Raw genomic sequence first — 25,097 nt, forward strand, 5'->3', positions numbered from 1 at the left:
TAACTGACAGTGCTGAAGAGACGGCTGTGGCACTTCTGCATGGCAGTGTGTTAGAACGCAGTTGTACACCCTGCATTCCCAAGTAACATGTATGATTAGAACTTCAAGCTCTTGGACCTGTATATGCATGGTTCAGTGGGTAAGGCTGCTGCCTGCGGTCAGGCCTGACAGCCTGAGTTCGCTCCTCAGGATCCACACAATGGAATGCGTTATCTAACATGTACACTATGCCATGTTTGTGTGTGTCACACAATTGTAAAAAGAAACGGTAAAACTAAGTTCCTATACTGTGGAGTTGTGTCTTTTAACATTTGTTCTTTAGAAGTCCAGGCCTTGTGGCATGTTCTACGACTAGATAAAAAAAGGATCAAATTAATATGTCCACTGTATTGCCCATCATCTTGGATATCCCAATAACTTATTAAAAGGTATTTAAACATGTACTTTAAAAAAAATTTGTGTCAGTGCAGGTGCATGAATGCCGCTGTCATCAGACTACATATAAGTGCCTCTAGCCACTAAGTCATCTGTCAGCCCAAAAGTATTTGTAAAGTGTGTGTATTACACAAGTATGTTCATGCTGAAACGTTCCCCTCTGTCACTCTCTACCTTATTCCTTGGAGGCAAGGTCTTTCTTTGGATGTGGAGCTTAGGTTCTTCAGGCAGCCAGGAAGCCAGCAAGCCCTAGTGATCTTTGTTGGCAAGCACCAAGGGCTCCTGTTACAAGCATGGTTGGACCCTTGGTTGGCTTATGTGGATCCTTATGGTTAGAGAACAAGTGCTTTACCCTGCTGGGCTCTGTCCCCAGAAGCTATATTATAAACCATGGTGTTATGGATCAAACCCAGGCATGCTAGTGAAGGACTCTACCACTGAGCACACTCCAGCCAGTAGTCTATAAAGACTGTGGTTCAGGAGTTTTCATGTGACTGATTATATTACATACAGTTCAAGTATTTCAATATGGAAAGTTTTGCTTTCCTTAATACCTTCCTATAATTCATTTTAGCTCAGAATGGGTTTAAGGAATGTACATGTTGGCTATAGGACAAAAAAAGAATTCAAAACATGTAACCTGTGTGTGTGTGTGTGTGAGAGAGAGAGAGAGAGAGAGAGAGAGAGAGAGAGAGAGAGAGAGAGTCAATGAGTTTTACTGACATTACTTATAGGAATATAGGTGAGGGGTTATGGACAGGAATAAAAATGACTCAGGCATGTGCATCACAGTCTGCCTCAGCTCAGGTGACAGTTCACAAAACCTGGGAACTCCTTGTACACTGTTGAAGTAGCTTCTCATGCTGGAGGGTCATTTAGGCAGTTCAAGTGGCTTGAACTTCTTCTGGGAAGCTCAGCCAATCTCTCCTTTCGTGTATGAGCTGATGTGTTTTCACTCAGGTAGCTGGTCTCATCCGAGCCTCTTCTAGACAGCTCAGCTTATCTCAGTTCCTAACTTCACGCTAGTAAGATTGTCATGGCAAATTCTTTTTCTACTGTGTTTCTTGGGCCAGTAAGATGCCTCAGTGAGCAGAACCATTTGCAATGTACGTATGATGACCCGAGCTGGGTCCTGGAGCCCACGGTGGAAGAAGACTCACTGCACAGCTGTGCTGTGATGGGCACACAAACACACAGCATGAAAGGGAACTTTTAGAAATAGACCTCTTGGTGTACTGATACATTGGCTTGCATTGGGAGTTAGCTACACATTAGGCAAACACTTCAAAGATGACAGTGTTGGGCTCTGGAATAACAGGCATCAAGCCACACCTTTTCTTGCCAAAATTGCAAATCTAATAAACTGGATCATCACAAAATAACTTTATCCATATAAAATAGCTGTTTTCTATCAGAAGGCTATGGGAAGGAAACACATATAACCTATAATGTGCACAGGCAGAACATTCAGGGTTCATCTTTCCCACTGACTTGTTGACATACTTTTATTGAAGGTATATAGCTTGGAGAGCCACTCCACCCTTAGTTAACCAAGTCTTAGAATCCTACCCCACTCCGTTTTGTTATTTTTTGAGACTGTGGTTCTTCTAGAACTCGCTTATGTAGACCAGGCTAGCCTTAAACTCACAGAGATTAATTTTTACCTTTTTTGCCCATTATTTTGTGAAAAGATTTACAGAAAGAGACTGTTGATATACTAATTTTATTAAAGCATGATACATTCTATAGCTGCCTGTCAAATCTTCAATATTTAAATTTTTTTTCAACTTTTTCATTTCTCACAAAATGATGATGTGAATTTTGTCTACACATTGATTTTCATGATTTTGGAAAACTTCTTCAGAGTATAATTTGAAGATGAGATTAAACACTATTTTTTTTTCTGGCTCTGATATTTTGTTGACAAACTTAAATGTTTTGAGAAGTCAGGACATTATTTTGGTCCCTCTGACCAGATCCTAACTTAAATTCTTGAAAACACAACCTCATTAATGTCATTATGGCTTACTACAGAAACAGAATCCAGCCAAATGCAGGGCACTCTGTGACATATTTTATTTTCTTGCAAGAGGCTGGGTCTCAAGGGAATATCTCAATTATAGAAATAATGGCCATTATAGCCATAAAAGTGATGTCTCATCCCACACTGCAATTTATCTCGGAGGTCTTTTTGTTCTTCTTGAATGGAGTTGTGCAAGCGCTTATGTGCCATGGACTTGGAAAATGTGTTCCTAAGATCTCGCAGGTTGGTCTGATGCTTGGGCATTCCGGCTCTAGGAATCCAGTCTAAAAGAGGTCTTGTTTCTTCGCTGTTTTCCATGCCCATGGCCAAAAGTTCTGGTTTACTTAAAAAGTTGTCAAAAGTGAAATCAGCCATATCTGCTTTATGTTGAAGAATATTAGACTTACTGAGGCGAATAGGGTTTGGACATAGAGCATATGGGTCACGGTAGGCAGACTTAAGTGGTTCATAGTCAATGTAATGGTTTGACTTAGAGCAGGATATGGGTAGGGACTTCATCTCCAGCTGTCTCCAGTACAAATCATCTGTCTTTTTAGTGTCCGTGATCTTTGGAAATGAATGTAGGTCATAAAGACTAGTCAAGTCTTTTGATTCATAACAAGTTGGGAGTGCATAGGTGGACATCAAGCCTTGTTCTTCCTTAATCTTCTCTTCAATATCCTGGTTTTTATTGGTTATTCCAGACAGGAGGTTATTATTCATTGCCATCATTTCTGTAGAACTGGGTATGAATGTATGAAAAGCACACAAAACTCTAGGGGTGCAGTCTGGACAGGGAGGTGGTATTTGCACCGTAGCCTCCAGAGGTCGTTGGTTCTGAATAAGTCGGGCAATTCGGCCGTCCAAAGGTCTGGGAGGTTTTAAGGCAGGATGGAATTTTTCTTGCTGTACCAGTGGAATAAAAAGGGGGAAAATAAACTAATTAATAAATATGATATTATAATGATATGGCTACAAACAGGCCAATTTCATACCCATTTTCACTATCTCAGTAAGCAGGAGAAGTGGGGAGGTACAGACTAAGATGCTTTGGTATTATTTGAAGGCTTTGAAGTTTGGGCCTAAATAAATACATCTTTCTTTTTTACTGGCTTTAGGTAAAATGGGAAATATATATGTTCTATTTGGCTATAGACAAGCATTTTTGTGTGGAAATTCTAGGCTCTCAAAATTTCAAAGATACAAAAGGACTCACTGGACAAAAAGTTACGAAATCAAGGTTGTATTGACTATTCATCCTATTCCGTTATTTAATCATCCAGGGAAGGTAAGAGTTCTTTAGCCTAGGTAATCACACCACCTCAGAGGTGTCAGAAAGAGGACTTCCTAACTTTAGTTCTCAGACCAGTACTTGTAAAGTCTACAATGGGGTCTGGGATCTGCTTATTTTGGGAGGGTATAAGGGAATAAACTTGTGCATTGTGAGCTCTTCTCCCAACTTAGGAACATGCATTTTAACAAGTTCTTAGGTGTTGCTGAAGCTGGTGCCGTGCTAAATGCTTTGAGAAACACTGAGGTGTTTAGCGTGCATCTGTTTACTAATGTTAGGGACTGAGCACAGGGCCTTGCACATGTTGAATACATACTCTGCCACTGAGGTACACCCACTGCCCTGTCTGTGTGAGCTTTGGAGATGTTTTAAAAGTATGGACTCAATCAAGCTTGGAAACTGCAAAACTAGGAAGCATATTCAGGACACTGTTCCTAGAGCTCTGTATGTGGGGAGAAGGAAGAGGTGGTGTGCGTTCTAGTTTGTGGCAGAGGCTTGAATGAAAGCTGTATGCTTTTGTTTTGACAGATGTACATTTAAGATTTGTACAGTTTTAATGAATGCAGACTTCACAATGAATGAAGAACAGAAAACCAAAATTTTAACTCAGGTAAATGGTATGCACGTCAAACCTTAAAAGATCAAGTATACTAAGGTTGATACTTTAAAATGTGTAAAAATAACAAAATTATTGATGGATGGTTAGAGGGAATAGATCATGCGAAAGACTGAGTTAAGCATTGGCGGTAGAATCTAGCTGGTGAGTAGACAGGTCTTAAATGAAAATCATTTCTGTATGTTTGAAAATTTATATAATAATATGCTAAATAAAAGATCAAAAAGAAGTATATGTATGTCCATATCAGGAGAAGGCAATAATCAGGAGTGTGTCTTGGGGGCAGGTAGGGATATAGTTCATTTGGTGAGATACTACTTGCTTAGAAGCGTGGGTTCAGTTTGCAGCGCTTCATAAAACTGGGCATAATGGCAGAAACCTGCAACCCAAGTATTAGGGAAATAGAGGTAGGATTGGGGGTTCAAGGTCATTCTAGGCTACATAGAAAGTCTGAGGCTAGCCTAGGCTACATGATACCCCATGTTTGGGGGAAAAAAGAGTGGTGATAAAATAGCAACAGTAACCTAGACTTAAAGAATAAAGGACTTTGGATGATCCTCCTGGAGGACGGTCCTTCTGGATATCCGAGTTGGAAGCATTTCCATATTGGATCATTAATTGTTATAACCTTTAGCTAATCGAGCTTTAGTAAATATGAGGCAAAGAAAGACCCCAGCTTTCTGATACATTTCACTAATTTGTCATTAAGAAATAGGATATCAGACTTTAATAGTATCCACCATGTGAACAACAGCTTTTAGTACTTTTCTTTTTCTTATGGTATATCACAGGCTGGCTTTGAACTTGATATGCAGCTGAGGATGGAATTCGACTCTTGAACCAATTACCTCGAGTTTTCAAGTGCTGGAATCATAGACATGCACTATCAGGCCTGGTTTATGAAGTGTTGAGGAATCACCAGGATTTCATGCAGACCAAGGTAGAACACTACCAACTGAACAACATCCCTAGCTCTAGGACTTGCATTTCATGCTTTAAGAAGCTTCACGGGGACTTTTATCACCACTAAAACATGCTTTCCTGGAGTTAGTCATGCATACTGAGCATGCGTCAGTGTCAGAGCAAATGACTAATCCAACAGAAAGTGACATTGCAAGCACAGAGTCAAAACGACTAAAAGCCTTTGGTGGCCGATGGAGCACAGTTTATGGACCCAGTCCACATGGTTGATTTGGAATCTCCTTAACAAATGCTGAAACTAATATAAAATTAAAGTGTTCATTGTGATCTAAAAATTATCCATATCTTAAAAGCTTATATATATTTCTACAATTTATAGCTTTGAAAATTATGTTTTCAAAATTTATATTTATAGAGAATACAATTTATGCTTTTAGTAAGCCAACACATGAATAGTAGGTCATTTACACTCTTTATGTAAGTGGTCTTACATATTGTATATTTTATTATAGAGCTTGATAATTTCTTTCAAACCATTTATATAATCAATTGTCTATTGATATAGGCAAAAAAACTTATTGATTTTTGATTGTAATTCAGCCAACTCTCAATTATTGTGACTATTAGGAAGAAGTCAGTCATTTCTTCAAAAGTAATGGGAATGGTAAGATACAGAAGTCTGCAGAGATCCAGAATTGATCAGCAATCATAAAGTCACTAGTTAAGTTTTGTTTTTTGTAAGCATATTCTTTTGAGAATTATTTTATTAATAGTAGCATGACAGACAATATTTTTAATGAATAATACTATGAAGAAGTTTTCTTTTTCCAAATAGTGACAAGGATATCCAAATCAGTTCCAGTAAGTTCAGTTATCTTTGAAAACCAACTAGATTGTCCTTTTGCTTAGGTGGCCACCAATACACAAGACATAAAACATGGGAAGAACAAGGAGACAAGGCCTGGATAATCTTCCCCAAATAACTGAGAGTTGACTGCAATTACTTACAGGCTGTGGGTCAAATCCTGTCTGTCCAGTTAGTTCTGATAGCTCCTTTTCATGGTAATCATCCAGTTCAAGGGGACTCATAGGACCTAGACCTTAATGGAAACATTGTCTTATTATTTTGGTAGAGTAAATGAAAAATGATAATTAAACTACTCTGTAAATAGTAACACCTACACTTTATCATAAATTAGAACCAATAAAATACAAGCCAGCCCTACCTCCCAGTTATCCACTTAAGAGAGAAACTGAGCTCTCCCACTAATTTGAATTCATATTTATAATGAGTAGCATGGAAGAACATTAGAAAATGGAAGCTCGTGATAGATAGCATTTGTTGAGTGTTCCCTTTTTTATTATTTGTATTGGCGTGAACTCATACCTGTAAAATCATGAGCGTATGAAGTGAGCCAGTGAGACTTCTCAAGATTTCTTTGTATATTGGCGTCCTTTGCAGAGGTCATAGTATCCCATGGATTCAAAGAGGAGTTAGGAGCAAAGGTTTTAGGAGGTTTGGGGTAGAATACTGGCTTGTTTTTCTCAACACATTTAGGAAACTGGAACATGAACATAAAGATTCTGTTATGGGTTGTATCTACCTGAATAAGGACTGCTTCACTGTCCCAGCAAGCAGCAGTGGAGGCCATTTTCTTCATTAATTACAACATTCAAGTCAGGCACATTAGCTGTAACTATAACCACATTTTATCACAAAGATGTTAGCATCTCTTCTAAAAGTCTCTGATAACCTTGGTTGGAGTTTGTCCCTGGATATTCTATTGCTAGTACAGTTTCATTAGACATCCTGAGGGTTTGGTGTACTTCTAGCTGATTTTAGCCAAAATGGCTACTTCTTTGTCTTCTGTCCCTGAAGGAAACTGCATGATGTTGGCCACAGCTGATGAAGCTTTAAGTCACTCAAATTCAAATACAATGGCCGTTCTTTATATACCTCGGTATTTCACGCTCTAAAGAGCTGTGCATGTAAACATGGCTAGATGCATTTTAGTGTGGTTCTGTAAGTCGGTGCCTGGACATACACACCTGTGGCAGAAGAGCAGGCCCATCAGAAGCCAAGCACACTGGCCAGTACAAGCGAGAGGGGTAAACGCAACTGACTGTGGACAGCTGTTTTAAAACGGTTAAGACAAAACTACTTGGAAGTTTACTGAAGAAAGAATTGGTTCTAGCTGAAGTGAGGCCGGGAACAGGTGAGAACGGCCATGTTAGGCCACACCACAGCAAGCAGGTGGAGATCTGAAGACCAAAGCTGCAGAAGCAGAGGAAGGGTGGAGGTGGGCAGGATGGAACACTGTGCCATTTGTTGCCTGAGATCCAAGCCCACCTTTAATGTTTGTAGGGCCTAGGGTTTAAAGTAGAAATGGAAACCTACCATTTGTCTAAATAGTTTAGCTGAAATCAACAAACTATTACCTACTTTGACATGACATTTAACATGTTAAATTCGGACTTCTTGGTCTGCTACAAGTTTTTTCACCAGGATATGGTGGCTAAGGAAGAGACAGGTGCTGCTCTTAGCTTCAGGCCCTCCTGGTGCTCTCTCTGCCTCTCTTCCCCCCATTCCAGACAACAGTCACCTGGGGTTACCTGTGAGCCTAGAACTATATACTGGTTGGGGATGTCCTAACCCTTAAGGGTGGATACAAACAAGAGTCTCTGGACTGGTGTGGAGTGGGAAACAGGAACACGTGTTACCTGTGGATACAGCCTCCTTATGCCATGAAGTCCCAGCCCCACAGGGTGGAGCGCAGCCATAGGAAGGGCAGGGAATAACTATGAAAAGTTCCTGGGCCTAAGGTGAGATCTTTGCTAGCATTCTTGTAATGTTGAAGCAACTCTCATTTTAGGTATAGAATTTACATAAGGCACTTGACTCTGCATCAAGAAATATTAAATAACTACCTCTATATACTGTTAATTAATCTATGGCTTGCTTACTCAGGGGTAAATAAAGAAGCCCCTTTAAAAAGATTTATGTAATTATTAAATTTCATTTGTAGCCATGCGGTGGTGGCACACACACACACACACACACACACATGCTTGTGTGAGTTTATGTATACCACCCATGTGCAGGAAGCCCACAGAAGCCAGAAGAAGGTGTGTTACTTGGGACTGGAGTTACAGGCAGTGGTGGATGCTGGGAAACAAACCGGATCCTCAGCAAGAGCAGCGAGCCCTCTCTATCTTCTGCATTATCTGTAGAGCTAGCTTATTTGAAAACAAAACAAAACAAAATAAAACAAAATACCCCCAAACCACGGACCTCCTTCAAACACTGTCCTAAGGGGCTAGGCTAATGGACTTTATTCTGATTGAACTAATAATCACCTGATGGAATGTAGTCTAGGACACAAGAAATTAAATAGGAAATGCAAGATTTAGTGCCACCTATGGTGTTCTGGCAATGAATTTACCAACCAGGAACCATGTAAGTGGGGTGTGTTACGTGATGTTTTTCTGAGGAGCTAATGAAAGGGGGAGCTGGTGGCAGTGGTGACACATGTTCACTGGGGAAGGGTATGTTTAGCATAGACTGTGCTCAGGAAACAGCGAGCACAGGCAGGAAGGACTTCCAGTTGCTAGAACATTCCTCTCTAGGAAGACACTCCAGTGGCACATACCTGGAATCCTAGTACTTGGGAGGGAGGCAGGAGGATTGTAAGTTTGAAGTCATTCTTGGCTATAGGTCAAGTACAATACCAGCCTGGGCTACATGAAATCCTATTACAAAAAACAAATACCTAACAACACCCCCCACCCCCAAATATTGTAGAAGATATAAATATAATATAGTCTTTTCTCAAAGGAGTTGTAATTAGGTGATGTGCTATAAAACCAGAGTGGAAGGTTATTACTATAGAGTATAGTCGGTGTGAGCAGAGAGGATCTGTGCTGGACTAAATAATAGCTAATCCAGTGTTTTCCAGTTTTCATATCATCCCCCAAACTTTTCATGTCTGTAGGCCAGCTTTCCTGTAATCATATAGACAGCTAATCAAAGCTCGAAAAGAAACAATATGTCTCCCATATCACTGAGACAGGAGATGCCAACAAAGGACAGCTATTACCCAGAACAAAGGACTCCTGACTCAGATCCCAACTATGTTTCAACAGAAACAAATTGTGGCACTGAACCCTGGAAAATGAGAAAATTTCCCATGACAGGAATCTACTGAGGAAAGAGCAGATGAGGGGAGAAGTAAGGCTGGCTGGCGCAGAGGCCGTCCTGACTCGCTACCTCACTGGGCTTCACAGCCACTGGGCAAAGAGGAAACCAAAGGGGACCGACAGGAAGAGAGCACATGGTAGAGATGTTAGACCATGAAGTAATGGTGCTCACTAGGATAACCTCTCACATTTATGTTACTTATGTAATAGATTTTTCCCTGAAAGAATCAGAGGTCCTGTGATGTTTTTATTTGCAACTTTTAAAAATAGCTTATTTTTTAAGTAGCTAATTTTTAAAGGATATAAAAAGCAAGGTTCAGTTAAAATGGTTGTGTAAAGGATTCAGACACACTTCAAATCACAAATGGGAGTTGTTTACATATGGACAGCTGTGTGTCACTGCAGTGTCCACATGTGGCCTGCCATAGTCCTGTTCCAGGTAAAGCTCAGATGTTTCCAATCTTACATTATCAACTGTTTAACACACACACACACACACACACACACACATACACACACACACAAAACCGCTTTTGTCTTAGGACTCTTGAGATGTCCCGTATCACAAGTATGTGAAATCATTAATAAAGTAAGAAAATGTGAAAGCTAAGAGGGCACATTTTTCATCTAGATACAAAATAAATGGTCTACCATGTGAGCTTTCATATGTCTGATATATGTATTGTGTACATACAGATATGTGGGTGGGGGTGGGGTGGGCATGTGTATGTTAAGGGTGTGTCCATGCCATAGGTTAACACTGGGTGTCTTCCTGTATCATTATCCACATTCTAACCCTTAAACAGGGCCTCTCACTACTGACACAGCTAGCCGGGCTGGCTAAGTTTGCCTGCATCCCAGCTTTTTATGCAGGTACTAGAGATCAGAACTCAGGTCTTCAGCGCACACTTTACCCACTGAGCATCTCCCCAGTGCTATCTTGTGTATTTTATAAGTGTATCAGGTAAAATTATATTAACTTCCCCTTAAACACACATTTTGAAAGGTACTTACATCATAATATACACCCTGACCTGGCCAAGTCAGTGCTTTTTTCTTTGAATCCATGGGGAAATCAAGCAGTTCACATCTGTAAGGGTTACCTAAAAATGAAAACAATACTAGTTATTCTGAAGAGATTAAAGCAGTCTTTTAATTAACCAGACCTACAGGTACAGCGGGCCCAGGGAGAGATATCCTGTTTCTACCACAGAGGCTGTGCTTAAAGTGCAGCCCTGAGTGTGTCTGCGAGGCTGGTGTGGCTAGTCTGGTGCCCTCAGCTGACTGCAGGTAAGCTGGGTGTCCTTGCTAACCCGCTGGAGTCAGGTCACCACACCACTACTCTCCTTGCTGCTTTTGATTTTACAGCTGAATTCATGCCAATGATAGGAAGTCATACAGTTTTGATTTCCAGTCACATTTTACCTCTTGTCTTCAGAACCGTTGTATCATAGGCCTTGGTTGGCACCGTAGGAGGAAAAGGCTGTTGGGCACGAGCTTTAACGCCGGTGTAGAGGTCCTTAGGTGATGTAAAGGTCGGAAACACAGCGCCACGGCTTATGTGTGTATGATAGGGATGTTCGATAGGATATGATGAGCAGATTTCTCTAAAATTCATTGAGTAAATAAAAAGACAAAGAAGTACAATAAAAAAAACCCATCAAATATTTCCTAGGCTCCTTTGATATGGTACATGCTGTTCTAATCCCTGTGGAGGTGGCCCAGACCACTTTTCCTATATCACAGAGATAGCATTCTATAGAAACTACCAAAACAATGAAATATTAATTTTTCTAGATAAATCAAAACTAATTTGAAAAATAATCATATGTAGTTATCATTAGTGCATAGTTTCCCTAAATGGCTAATATAAAACAGTGTATTAATTTCATAGTTTTTTTTTCATAGTTTGTAGGAAGCATAGAAGAATTTTTTGTTGCTTTTAACTTCCATTTTGTGTTTAAGAAGATCTATATTTTTTATTTTTACAGAACCATTTTGAGTGACTGGCCTAGTAATCCAACATCTTGGACAGGAATTCCAACCCAGGCCACTTGTTTCTTTGAGCAATCAACAAAATACACACACACACACACACACACACCACACTTTTGAAATTAAAATAGCACAGTGAAGAAAAATGTTCAAATGGCAGAGGGATCTAAGGTTGCTTTTGCTTGGAGAACTGGCACAGACTAGGGGGAAGTGTAGGAGCTGTATGAACCAGAGGAAATTTGAGACGGCAGGGCCACAGAATTGAGAATAGTGTTTATAGTTAGAATTCAAGAAAACAGGCCAGGTGGTGGTGGCGCATGCCTTTAATCCTAGCACTTGGGAGGCAGAGGCAGGCAGATTTCTGAGTTTGAGGCCAGCCTGGTTTACAGAGTGAGTTCCAGGACAGCCAGGGCTACACAGAGAAACCCTGTCTCGGGGACCCCCCCCTAAAAAAAATAATTCAAGAAAACAAGACCTGTGTTATAGGTTGAATTGTGTTCTCTCTCAAAGATCTGAGTGTTGAAATGCTGCCCCAGAGCCCTCTATTGTAAACTAAATTGGAAATAGGGTCAGTGTGCATGTAGTTGGGCAGGAGGGGGGACCCCCACTTCAGCCCCTAAGTTGAGGGTTATTTGATTAAAAGAAAGTCAGACTTGGACATGGAGGTGCGCACAAGAATGCCATGCAGGTCAGAGCTGAGAGGACACAGGTGCATGGCAGCAGGCCCTGGGCCAGCTGAGGAGTCCCCGCAGCTCTGGGGGATCAGCCCTGAGCACACGGGAGTGCTGCGCTTCGAACCTGCCACTTACAACTCCGACCTAAGAAATGTAACCCCACAAAAGGGGTTTTCCTTTTTTCATGCTTTGTGAAGACTTAAAAATCTCAAACAAAAACTCATCAAAGGTTGTTAATACCCCACTTCCCCAACCTTGGCCTGATTCTGACAGCTTTTTCAGCAGCTAGCTCTCTTCGCTTTAGCTGAAGCAGTTTTTAAATGTTAACATTTCCATTAGGTGTAGGAGAACGGGGTGGCCAGGGGCACCAGTTGCTTAGGCCAGTTTCTAATAAATGCAACTCTGTTTCTCAAGGTCCCAGCTGGTGCTGGGGGTGGCCAGGGGCACCAGTTTCTTAGGCCAGTTTCTAATAAATGCAACTCTGTTTCTCAAGGTCCCGGCTGGTCCCCGGGAGTGGGCAGGAGAGGAACAAGATGGCCCAGAAGTATCTCCTAGTGCCAGACAGGGAGTGAGTGATAACAGTAAGACCCTGCCCACAGCCCTCTGCACTGTGGGAAACTAACAGGATACAGGAACAGATCTAAAGAGCAGCTTCCAGCCAGTGCAACACACAAAGTAATGGGCATTGAATTCCTTCCTGGGTTCCTAAACCAAAGCCAACACCCACAAGTTTGAAATAGGTTATTATTTTTTTTTTAAAAAAAAAAACACACTTTTTTTTTTACAAGTGTATGTAAAACTCCCATGCAGAATACCAGAAATTTTTTGGATAGAAACTAACATAGCCCAGGTTGGCCCCACACTCATTATATACCTGGGGATGACCTTAAACTCAATCTCCTGCCTTTGCCTCTAGAGTGCTGGGCTTATAGGCACGTGCTAGAAATCAAACCCAGGGCCTGGTGCGTGCTAGGCATGTGTTCTGCCGTCTCAACTACATCCCAGCCCTAAGCAGTCTGTGCTGATACTTTGCTCTTGAAAGTTAATGCAGAATTACAGATGCCATCCGCACCTATCAACTCTCAAGAGCACACCGGGGAAGGAAGGACACAGGGTAACTGCAGCTGGGAAGCCCATGAGCACCCGAGCCCAGTGCCCAAGGGTCACGGCAGCAATAGATCCAGGGGAACAGGGCAGTGTGTAAACAGCACTTTCCCTCTGTGGTCTTTCTCTCCAAAACACAGTACCCATCTTATCTTAAAAACCAAAAACCAAAACTCATCTAAATTCCATGTGGGGGTCAGTCTACAAATATTCTATAAACTTCAAAGCTGTTAAGATTATCAAAACAAGTCAAGTCTAAGGAGCTGTCCCAGCCAAGAGGCACCCGAAGAGACATGTCTTTGTGAAACACGGTGTTCTAGGTGCAATCCTGGGATAGACAAGGAGCGTGCATACAACCGATCGGATCTGAAGGGTGGGCGCACTAATGACAGCGCGTCATTGTAGGTTCATTTACTATGAAAAGCATGCTGCGTGAACGTTAAAAGACTCAATGTACGCAGAGAGGCTTCGACTATGTAGATAAGCCTAACACTCTGCTAAAGTAAAATTGTATTTAGAAAGACTGACTAGATGTATGGGGAGAGAAATAGGAACAGCAGTGCTCTGAGCTCACCAGACTGTTCTCCAGCAGTTCAAATGCAGCTTTCGGGCAAAGTTCCATCTGTGCTCAGACCCAGCCAAGTCATAAGCAGTGCTATCATTTTTTTTTATTAAAGTGAGGAGGAAAAAATAAAGTATATACTTACCCTACTGCTGAATTAGGTGGTTTGGGTAACCTTGAATAGAAACAGGGGAAAAGTCCCAATTTAAGTTGGAGCTTTTAAACGTGAGAGTTCCTATTAAAAATTTAAGAATATGAAGATATATTCTGTGTTTAAACCATGTTGACATGTGGGCGATTCTGTATTGCCTTGCACAATGATAAGACACGGGGCCTCGGTATTTTCACATCTCAGTTGTCTATTGGCCGGTTTTCCCATTGATTCCAACTTAGTCCTGGTCACCAAATCTTTTGCATTTTTTATTTGCAGGGAAGGTTCAAGGGCTAAGGTTCCTGATCTTACCTCCAGTCATAACCAGGAAGAAGCCAGACAGCCCAGAGAGCCTGACATCACATGTGATGCAATGGTGTGTCCTAAAGCGACCTGTGTGGCCTGGCAGGGAGGCTGTATAATTACTGCCTATGCTTTGTCCCTTTGCCTGTGGTTGCTGATCTTTCCTGCCAGGAGATATTGTGCAATCGCCAGAGGGCAGAGAACAAAACCAACCCCTTCCCAGGGGCATGGGTTTTCTGAGCCAGTTCATTCCACTGCCGTGTACTTACTAACTGCTCTGAACCCGAAGGCTGGACACAAGTCCCCTGAAGAGAGAGTTATACACTGGTATTGACATTTTCAGTCTATGCTCAGAAGACTCTGAAAGACTTCAGGTGCAGAAAATATTAAGAACGTGATCATTTCACAATAAAATAAGTCAGAAAATTTGAATACACTGTTAATTGTTTTAGATATCCTCCATGCTGGATATATTCACAAGAGAGGAGCAAGCCATATTATCCTGTTATCCTGTTATAGTGCATTATAAACATACAATTCACTTGAGCCACAATGCTTTTGACCTTTATTTGTATTCTGTGGGTGTGAACTGAAAAAAAGAAATTATGTTCTGTCTTCAAGTCCTGTTACTGTGGCAGAAGTAAGGGGCCAGGAAGTGAGTATGTGAATTCAGAGGATGTAGTGTTGCTAGACTGACAACTTTGTGTGAAGACAGCAGGAGTTGACATCTAAAATTGTTCTCGCATGACAAATTTTGCTGTGATAATTTATGACTAAAATGGACTTGTTTCAAACTGAAAAATTATATGAAATGTTTTTTAAATATTAAAAAAAAAATCTAAAAAGATACAACCAAAGTAGCAGACACCATTTTCCTGACAGCAGTCCACTAATTCTGCCATGCTTGAGTTTCCTTAATGAAACTCAAATGGGTACAGCTTGGGCAAACACAAGTTTTGGTTCCCTCTAGTGGCTCCGTCCTATATTGCATTAGCGTCTTACAACAAATCTTAAGGGCTCTGTGTTACTTCAGTGTCTGCCATTGCTACACGTTCCTTGTATGTAGAACCAGGCTCCACTAAGGAGATGACACTATTTTCAGTTGAAAATAAAGTAGTGGTTTTTCAGTATACATAAGAAACCATTTCAAAACAATTTAATGATTGGAGACAATACTTTAAATTGCAGGTCAGATAACAAGTATCCATCCCTTATCTATAAAGAGACAGTAATTTTATTAAAATTAGGTAATCATAATAACCTCTCTCATCATAAATTCAAATTCAAATTGTGTCGAGGACCCTTGGCATGTTCAGTGACTGTAAAAAGATCTAACATGCTTTCACTGGACTGGGAAGGAGAAAGGCAGGGGTGTGACCTGAGCTGCTGCCCTGCTCTCCTGCTCTCCCTGAGTCCTTAGTTTCCACAGACTTGTTAAAGACCACAGTCTGTTTGTTTCCATTTGCTTATGCTGATTTCTGGTGTTAGTGATCGCTCATATGAAGGAGAGGTTTATCTTTATAAAAGAATTTTTTAATTTCTCACATAAGTCATTTCCATTTAATCCTCTGTGACCTCATAGAAAGCAGCCCCTGCCCAGGACTTACAGCGAGTCGTTTCCATACACGTCGCTCTTCTTGTTCTGCGTCAGGTAGTAATACTGCTCAATAGGGAGCTTCCTGGAAAGACAGCGGGACACGGATGTAGTTTTACAAAAGTATGGCACGTCTGCGAGGCAGTAGGATGAGCAGGTGAACAGCCTCGACTCTATAGAGCCTCTACATTGCGCATATAAAAGGCAGTGCTGTAAGTTAGCTGTCAGGGAAGTAATTGTCAGGAAACAGGATGGGACACAGCACAGGGATGTGACTTTACCCCACTTGTCACCGCTAATGCTGTTTATAGGTGAAGAGACAGGGAAGCTAAGCATCTTACAATCTGTGGGACAAAGAATTACTTGGCTTCAAATGCCTTCTTGGTAGACATTAAGTTAGAGTCTGGAATAAATCATATACAAGTTTCTTTCTTTGGTTGGCTCCTATTAACGGCATATGGTTTTGTTGTTGTTGTTGGTTCTTGTCTGGTGGTAAATTTTGAGTTTGTTGTATCTTTTACACGTTTTAAGTTTTTCTTCATATAGTCACATTAACTTTTAAGTACCACCATCATTACCATTAAAGACCACCAAGAAAAAGTTCACAAATCCTTTAGTTCACATGGTACTACAGGTCTATTTAATACTTCTTATCATTTGACAGTAGTTTAGTAAAGAATTTACTTACTTTTCTTATGGAGAACTCAACAACTTGTTACTTGACTAAACTTATAAATAAAAGCATTGATGAAAGTGAAAACAAGACCACACATTTTCATTATGTTGATTTTATCCTTGCAGTGAATGGATGGATTGGGAGATGTCTGACTCAACTTAGAATTTCTGAAGCGTGCACACTTTGGTTAAGTGAGTATTGCTCAAAATCCGCTTTAGAGTTTTATTTAGATACAGTCATGTCAGGAAGAGTTGGAGGAGCAATGATGACTCCCACGGCATGACAGAATTGCTCTGCTGATAGCTATCCTTCCCTTAGCCTTGCCTCAAATAATCTCCTCATGACCTTTCCCTAAGGAGCAGGTCTCTGTGCTTCTCATCAAGTTATCCAGGAGGAAGGAGCCTCCCCTGTCCTAGTAGGCTGTCTGTTGCTATGACACTGACCAAAACCAGTTGGGGGAAAAGGGGTTTATTACCTTTTAGGTTACAGTCCATCATTAAGAGGGGTCAGGGTAGGGACTCAAGCAAGAAGCTGGAGGGAGGAAGTGCAGCAGAGCCCACAGAAGAGGACTGCTGCTTCCTGGCTGGCTTCCCGGCATGCTCAGCCTGCTTTCTCACACAACCCAGGACAACCTGCCTGGGACTACTGCCATTGGGCTGGGCCCTTCCACACCATCATCAGTCAAGGAAGTGTTCACAGGCCAAATGGATAGAAACAATTCCTTAATTCACAGGGGAACTAATCTTTATCAAGCTGACAAAAAATAACTAGCACACATCCCACCAAGTAGTGGCTGTGGGACCAAAGACCCAACTGAAATGCCTTCCCCACCCAGGGGAAATGACCTATGGTTTCAAAAGCAATATTTTTATGAACTAATTTAGGTTTGGCCTATCAGAAACCTGGAAAATATTTTGTATAAAAGGCTCTTTTCAGAAAGGAAGAAAAATACTGTAAAAAATACAGGTTTTTTTTGGGGGGGGGGAGAAGATAAATCATTTCTACAGTTTTTGCAGTCTGCTAGAACATAAGACTGTCTGAAAAGATGTTTTCAAGGGAAGTATGCTATAGCAACAGCGTTGGCATAAAGGAGCATGAGAAAACCAGACACATTAACCTAGAGTCTGGGTCAGGAAGACCGACTTTTCTGAGGGCAATAGTACTCCATCCTCAGGGTCTTTTTTTTTAAATTTTGTAATTATATTTATGTACAGAAAACTTAGTATACATTTAACCCATCAGCACAATGAACCTCCTCCTTTCAAACTGGATTTCTCTGAATATTTAAAACTAGTGCTTTTGGCTCCCCCTACCAGTTTTTTGTTTCGTTTTGTTTTTTTAAAAAACACACTGGAGTTCTCTGTGAATACTTCTAATTCCTTTAGAATGCTGTGCCTTTTTACAATACAGATGTTGGGCCCACAGCTGTGTATTCTTCAGAGAGCTGTAACCGAGTTGCTAAGCCAGTGCTTGCTGTGTTCAAGTTATGGAGAAGACAACAGGTGGATCAATAAACGGAACAGGTGGAAACACTTGGGAATTTAGCATCAAACAAACCTGGGGCCATAGATCTGCACTGCCACTCCAGGGAAGAGCGAGAGCCTCCAGCTTACAGACTTACCGGCACAGTGAGGGTTTCTGTGAGAGTGGAGCCTTTAAGGTGTGTTGAACAAGTGTTCAAGCTTGAGATCCTTACTGTCTGCGATGTGTCTCTGCGGGATATTGCTTTTTATTTGTTGACGCTTAGAGAAGATTACTGGCTAAACATGGCCTTATATTAACATTTCATTTTCTAGCTGTGGCTTATCTTTCATAATTTATGTCTTTCACATGCTTTAGAATAACAAGAAACTAGTTACCTAGACTGATAGTAAACCAGGCAACTGGGAATGTTAGATAAGGCAGCAAAGAAGGTAGGCACTGGGCCACAATTTTATAGAGTCCATTCTGGATAAATATAATAACCTTTAGCAAATAATGTGGCATCTAATTTAACTTGCTGCTTGCTTTTTTTTTTTTTTTTTAAATCTAGGGCCTTGTGCATGCTAGACAAGTTCTTCACCACTGACCATTGAGCTATATCCTGAATATTTTTTTTCTCTTTTATGTTCATTTTTAGACAAGGTCTTTCTTACCAAGTTGTCCAGGCCTTTCATTTCTGATCCTCCTGCCTTAGCCTCTTAGTCAGCTTGGATTACACACCTACATCACCAGCCCGACTCCTTTAGTTTTGTGTTTTGAATACCCTTGCTGAAGGAATGACCTTACAGTCTATTACTTAAGATAAGTAGTGAGCAGGGCAGTGAGTCCAGTGGGTACAGGTGCCTGCTGCCAAGCCTGACCAGTTAGTTCCCAGAACCCACAAAGCAGAAGCAGAGAACCAACTTTCAATGTTGTCCTCTGACCTCCATGCACCCTACCCCAGACACATATGAAAAAAGAATCAGCCGGTAAAGACTGTCTTGCAGACTCAAAGACTGGAAACTGGAAAACAGAATCTCCAACCAAGAACATCCGTACAAATTGGGTTAGCATGTGCTCAAGCAAAAATATTTTTAACCTAATTGCTTTCTCCTACCTTTGATCTCATTTAATTTAAAATTTTATTTTATGTGTGTGGCTGTATGTGCTTACATGTGTATCTTAGTATTGCATGCATATAGTAACTGTGTAGTCCAGAAGGGAGTGTTAGCTCTCCCAAAAGTAGAGTTAGCTGCCATGTAAGGGTGCTGGGAACCGAACCCAGGTTCTTTGGAAGAGCAGCCAGTGCTCATAAGAGCTGAGCCTCCTCTCAGCCCTCATTTGATATTACTAAGTGAGGAATTAATCAAAAATTCTCTCTCTCTTTTTTTTTTTTTTGTTTTTTGGATTTGTTTTTTTCGAGACAGGGTTTCTCTGTATAGCCCTGGCTTTCCTGGAACTCACTCTGTAGACCAGGCTGGCCTCGAACTCAGAAATCCGCCTGCCTCTGTCTCCCAAGTGCTGGGATTACAGGCGTGCGCCACCACCGCCCGGCTTAATCAAAAATTCTAATAACAATACTTCAATATCTCAAATGACAGCTACATAAAATAAATCCTACAGACTTTCCACTAACTTCACAACTGGGAAGCACGGAATCTGCTTTTCTGTTTGTATCTTTCTATAAGCAATAAAAGGAGTCTGGAAGCAGACACACTGACAAAGAACCACCAGTAAATGTGAGAAACGGTTGTGTGAAGGCGAGGTGTGCTGGACAGCTCACTTACTTTGGCCAGATCTCCCCGCCGAATCCATAATGCTGGTGTCCTTTGCTCATGAGACGGGGAGGCTCGCACTTTGGCCTGTGTTCTTCGGGAAGGGAAACTGGAAGCACGCCGCCATATTCCCTGTCGGCACCCCACCGATGCCTGCAGTGTGGCAGCGCCTCCCTCAGCTCCTGATACCTGTGAGACAGGACACACTTCTGACTGCTTGCCTGCACTGAGAACCCCTCCCTCCTGCTTCTTTAGGATTTTAAGTCTGGCAAAGGCTTCCTGGGCCCTGCAGGCTGTACCATGAGAGTGCAGGGGAACAGTCAGGAACACAGAGGCATGCGCTGCCTGGTACCTCCGTCAGCACAGAACATGGCTTAGAGCACCCACACCCACACAGTAACTGCTGAGTATAATGGAGAAGTACCTCTCGGGACTAGCTTACAAACAGAACTGAATGAAACTGCTAGACAAACAGTTACTAAGCTGTGGCCCATGGACCTACTAACTGTCGTGAAAATAATATGTTACTGGAATACTGCATTTCACCTGTGGATGACTAGCCTGTGGCTGCCTTCACTCTGTAACAGAACTGAGTGTCCATGATGAAGCTGTAAAGCACAAAATATTTTGTCTGGCTTGTTACAGAGAACATGTCCCAAGCTCAACACTAACCAGTTTAGGAAAGTTTGCTGACAGTTGCTCTGGGGTTCTGGCAAATAGCTTGTCAGACCTTTCTCCTCTTACCACCTCTGACTATGATCAACACACATGGTTTAGGGGTCACGACAAGGGAAAATATTAAACACTTGTGATTAATGACAAGCTAAGCTTTAATTTTTAAGTTTGTAAAGTTATATTTAAATCATAAATGAGTCAATTTCTCAATATCTGACCCCAATAAATTACATTGTCCCAGAAGACAAGCCAGAAGGAAATGCTAATCAATCATGTGTACTGGCACTCAGTGACACTGGAAAGTTGAGGGGAAAAAAACATTAAAATAAGAGGTAATGCCTAAATCAGCCATGACCCCCATCACCCACCCCTGCACCCTTTCTCTGTGACCTGGCTGCCAGAGAACTCATGGCAATTCAACTGCTGCAGTCTACTAAATACTGGGATTATCGGGAGTGAACCACCATGGCCAGGATATTTCCTTTTATCTTAGATACTTGGTGTGTGCAGATGCTGGACGCTGAATCTAGAGCCCCATGCATCAAGCAAGAGCTGTGCCTGCCACCAAATGGCTTGTTCCTTCTCTGGAAACTTTCAATAGAAACAAATGCAAAAGGGTTGTTTATTAACTTACTTAACATTCTCAAAGGAGATTATATAATATAGTGGCTACTGTAATTGTTCTAAAACCCACAAGTGAATAAAGTAATTGAAGTAAGGTGTAAAAGTTACATTGTTCTTTGATCATGGGTAAGCCAGAACCCTATTTCTGACTCTCTTACTGTTTACACTATGTTCTGCTAATCCACTTGACACAGGCTGGAGTTATCACAGAGAAAGGAGCTTCAGTTGGGGAAGTGCCTCCATGAGATCCAGCTGTGGGGCATTTTCTCAATTAGTGATCAAGGGGGGAGGGCCCCTTGTGGGTGGTCCCATCTCTGGGCTGGTATCCTTGGGTTCAATAAGAAAGCAGGCTGAGCAAGCCAGGGGAAGCAAGCCAGTAATAAACATCCCCTTCACGGCCTCTGCATCAGCTTCTGCATCCTGACCTGCTTGAGTTCCAGTCCTGACTTCCTTTGGTGATGAACAGCTGTGTGGAAGTGTAAGCTCAATAAACCCTTTCCTCCCCAACTTGCTTCTTGGTCATGATGTTTGTGCAGGAATAGAAACCCTGAGTAAGACACCAGTCTTCTTCAGCTTCTTTGGCCCTTCTTCTGTGTTATGAATACATATAGGTTAAGCCTGGTAATGTATGTTTTCACAAAGCTTCTCAAGTAATTTTTTTTGGAGATAGGGTCTTACTTGGTAGCCCTGGCCAGCCTTGAACTCATGATCACAGTTCTAATTCAATGGTACTGTCTTAGCTTCCTAAGTGCCCAAATTACAGGGATAAGCTGGTATGATTAGCAATAGGTGGTTTAATGTACTCTGACTGCTTTGCCCACTGTGTAAAGAACAAAGTAGGCTGGTATAATTGTATATCACCATTAAAATAGCCAAATTAATTAAAAATGTGTCACATTTTGTAAGGGCATGCCTGTGTCTATGCTTAGATACTAAGCTTCTGAAAGTTGGCATACAGCAGGGCTTTGCTTTCTCATTACCACTAGGAAGAGTGATTCCCTGGCATGCGGGGGCTTCTGCTTTGCTGTTTTGTTTTGCTTTGGTGGGTACCCTGTGGCTTTGGTTGAGTCATTGACCCAGAACTTGTTTGGAGGCAAGCCTCAGGTGTGACAGTGTGGAGATGCTGCTGTTATCTTGATGAAACTTTCTAGAGCATCCAGAACCCTGAGGGAGAGGATCTTCTCTAAGCTGCCTGTTGGCTCCTTATGAAGGAGCTAAGAGGAAGGGCTGGAGGATCACATGGCCATCCCGGTGTTCTGCTGGAGACTACAGTAGGAAAGTGCTCACGTGAAATAAAAGGGAAAGCAAGGCTTGCTTGTGAGAAGCTGGGATGGTCGTTCCCAGACATCGCTTTCTGTGGCCTCTCACACTCTATGGATAACTGATCATATGGGTACTTAACTTTCTCCAGTGTTTTCAAAAACACTGATCATGTTAAACATCTGTTTACATATTATGATTAATAAGAGTATTTTGCCTGTATGTACACACCACATGTTTGTGCCTGGTGCTCATAGACATTGGAAGAGGGCATCAGATTCCATACTGGAGTGTGAGCTAGCAACTGAACCTTGGTAAGAGCAGCAAATGCTCCTAAAATCGAGACATCTCTCTAGCCCTGAAAATTTTTCTTTTGCAAAGAGCAGGTTTATAAATTGAAATGGATCCATGAAACCCAACCAGGATGGCAAGAACCTAAATGTAAGAGCAGAGTCAGGAGAACCAGTGTTGGGTGGGGCTCAGATCCTGAGGGAGACCCTTGAAGAACCCCAGGCCTGGGGATAATTACTTATCATGTCACACAGTTCAGACTGAAGAGCCAGGAAAAGCAGGTAGAAGTTACAAGAAAGAGTCTTCTTAGAAACATCACAAAGACAATGATCAACAATCAGGGACAGTCATAAGTAGAATGGATTGCCTGTGTGGAAGCAGTGGACTGTGGAAGGTTTTTGTTTGATGAGTGTGTGTATATGCATGAGTATATATGAGTATGATATATATCTATATATATCTATATATATATGAGTATGGCACACATGCGTGTGCAGGTGCCCTTGGAGGCCAGGAGAGGGCACTGCATCTTCAGGAACTGGAATTACTTGTGGTTGCAAGCTGCCACATTATCACATTTAACACAGGATATGGAAGCCAGACATACATCTTGAGAACCAAACTTGTGTCCTTTGGAAGAACAGCAAGTGCTCTTAACAGCTGAACTATCTTTCCAGCCCCACTTTGGAAGTGTTTAAACTGAGATAAGGTGGCTTTCTGTCTAATTCCCTAAGAATAAAGAAAACAGTTTGTGTATGTGCTTCTACCCAGATGTGTGAAGCCAGAAGTTGACATTAAATGCCTTCCTTGATCGATCTCCTCTTTTTGAGAGGAGGTCTCTCACTGAACTTGGGGTTTACTGATTACAGCAGACTAGCTAGTTATTGAGCCCCAGGGATTCCAGGGTCCTCCTGCCTCCCCAGCACTGGGCTGATAGGTTCACACTGCCTTCACATGCTTTTTATATAGGTGCTGGGATCAAACTCACATCTTTAGGCTTTGTGTTGAGCACTCTGCCAACTGAGTCATCTGCCTACCTATCCTCCTCTGCCATCTGTCTACCTATCTGCCTCTGCCATCTGTCTACCTGTCCTCCTCTGCCATCTGTCTACCTGTCCTCCTCTGCCATCTGCCTACCTATCCTCCTCTGCCATCTGCCTACCTATCCTCCTCTGCCATCTGTCTACCTATCCTCCTCTGCCATCTGCCTACCTATCCTCCTCTGCCATCTGCCTACCTATCCTCCTCTGCCATCTGTCTACCTATCCTCCTCTGCCATCTGCCTACCTATCCTCCTCTGCCATCTGCCTACCTATCCTCCTCTGCCATCTGCCTACCTATCCTCCTCTGCCATCTGCCTACCTATCCTCCTCTGCCATCTGCCTACCTATCCTCCTCTGCCATCTGTCTACCTATCCTCCTCTACCATCTGTCTACCTACCTATCCTCCTCTGCCATCTGTCTACCTATCCTCCTCTGCCATCTGCCTACCTATCCTCTTCTGCCATCTGTCTACCTATCCTCCTCTGCCATCTGTTTACCTATCCTCCTCTGCCATCTGTCTACTTATCCTCTGCCATCTGCTTACCTATCCTCCTCTGCCATCTGCCTACCTATCCTCCTCTACAAAAAAGTATTAGGGATCGGGCCATGTGAAATTAGAAAAACACAAGAATACAACTACATAAGGAACTTAGAAACAGACTTACGACTCAAGTAAATCACAGGGACCAGGGGGCATGTAGCTGAGACAGAGTTTGGCAAAGTATGTGTCTGTGCCCTACATATATCATAGGGTAACAGTTCTACTGTGCTCATGGCTGTCATGGTCACGAGGAGCGAAAGATCAACAACAAAACGTGGTGCAGGGCTCACACAGCATCATGTTTGCAACCAATTCTGCGATTCTGATTTGGCAGAAGGTGCTGGTGAGCAGGCTTTCAGTGTATACCACAGTGCTCTATTGACACAGTCTCCAGGTGAGGGAAGGGACGGTTCTAGGGCTCTAGAACAGGGCTGGATGTAGCTTAGTGGTAGTGTTTGCCTTGCAGGCATGGTCTGGGTTCAGTCCCTAGCAACACACACACACACACACACACACACACACACACACACACACACACTTCTCGAATGCAGTGGAAGAATATGATGTCTGCCTTTTTATAGTATACAGTACTTTTCCTTAACAGATTAACCATGTGGTTTACTTGTGTTTTACCTTCTCCTTTATGTGATATATGGGAGTGCTCAAGTGTGTATGTTATAGAAAAAGTCACTAATGTGATGACATCTTTCTCCTGCGTTTTTCTATTTTTGTGTTACCTGTCATGTGAAGCAGTTGGCCGAATAGTTGTTTCGTACGGGGTGTGCAGTCCATTAGAGTAAAAGGTGTTTGACAGAATGTCGGCTCCTTCAAGCTCCCTGCAACAGTAGGGCCTGCCGTGGATTACCTCCATGCTTCTTGCCTAA

At 42.0% G+C, this 25,097-nt stretch overlaps 1 protein-coding gene across 1 annotated transcript; it reads right to left on the reverse strand.

Annotated features, from left to right (window-relative positions):
* Positions 1 to 2,322: 2,322 nt before the first annotated feature.
* On the reverse strand, positions 2,323 to 25,097 carry C2H7orf31 (chromosome 2 C7orf31 homolog). The gene is made up of 9 exons (XM_052172529.1): positions 24,951 to 25,097; positions 19,791 to 19,967; positions 15,880 to 15,951; positions 13,964 to 13,993; positions 10,909 to 11,090; positions 10,498 to 10,586; positions 6,674 to 6,848; positions 6,295 to 6,386; positions 2,323 to 3,364 (listed from the first exon to the last, which is right to left on the reverse strand). Exons 1-9 carry the CDS (start codon positions 25,082 to 25,084, stop codon positions 2,549 to 2,551), a joined length of 1,767 nt encoding a protein of 588 aa, XP_052028489.1. The 5' UTR covers positions 25,085 to 25,097; the 3' UTR covers positions 2,323 to 2,548.

The sequence above is a fragment of the Apodemus sylvaticus genome, chromosome 2, assembly GCF_947179515.1.
Source record: "Apodemus sylvaticus chromosome 2, mApoSyl1.1, whole genome shotgun sequence".
In the NCBI taxonomy this organism is placed as follows: domain Eukaryota; kingdom Metazoa; phylum Chordata; class Mammalia; order Rodentia; family Muridae; genus Apodemus; species Apodemus sylvaticus.

Excerpts from the sequence above, each read along its gene's own strand:
- C2H7orf31 (XM_052172529.1), bottom strand. The coding sequence starts at position 25,084 with ATGGAGGTAATCCACGGCAGGCCCTACTGTTGCAGGGAGCTTGAAGGA. Across the intron at positions 15,952-19,790 it reads GGCGGGGAGATCTGGCCAAA|GAAGCTCCCTATTGAGCAGT; the intron begins GTAAGTGAGCTG and ends CTGTCTTTCCAG. Across the intron at positions 6,849-10,497 it reads GTCAGGGTGTATATTATGAT|TTTCCTAAATGTGTTGAGAA; the intron begins GTAAGTACCTTT and ends TTCATGTTCCAG.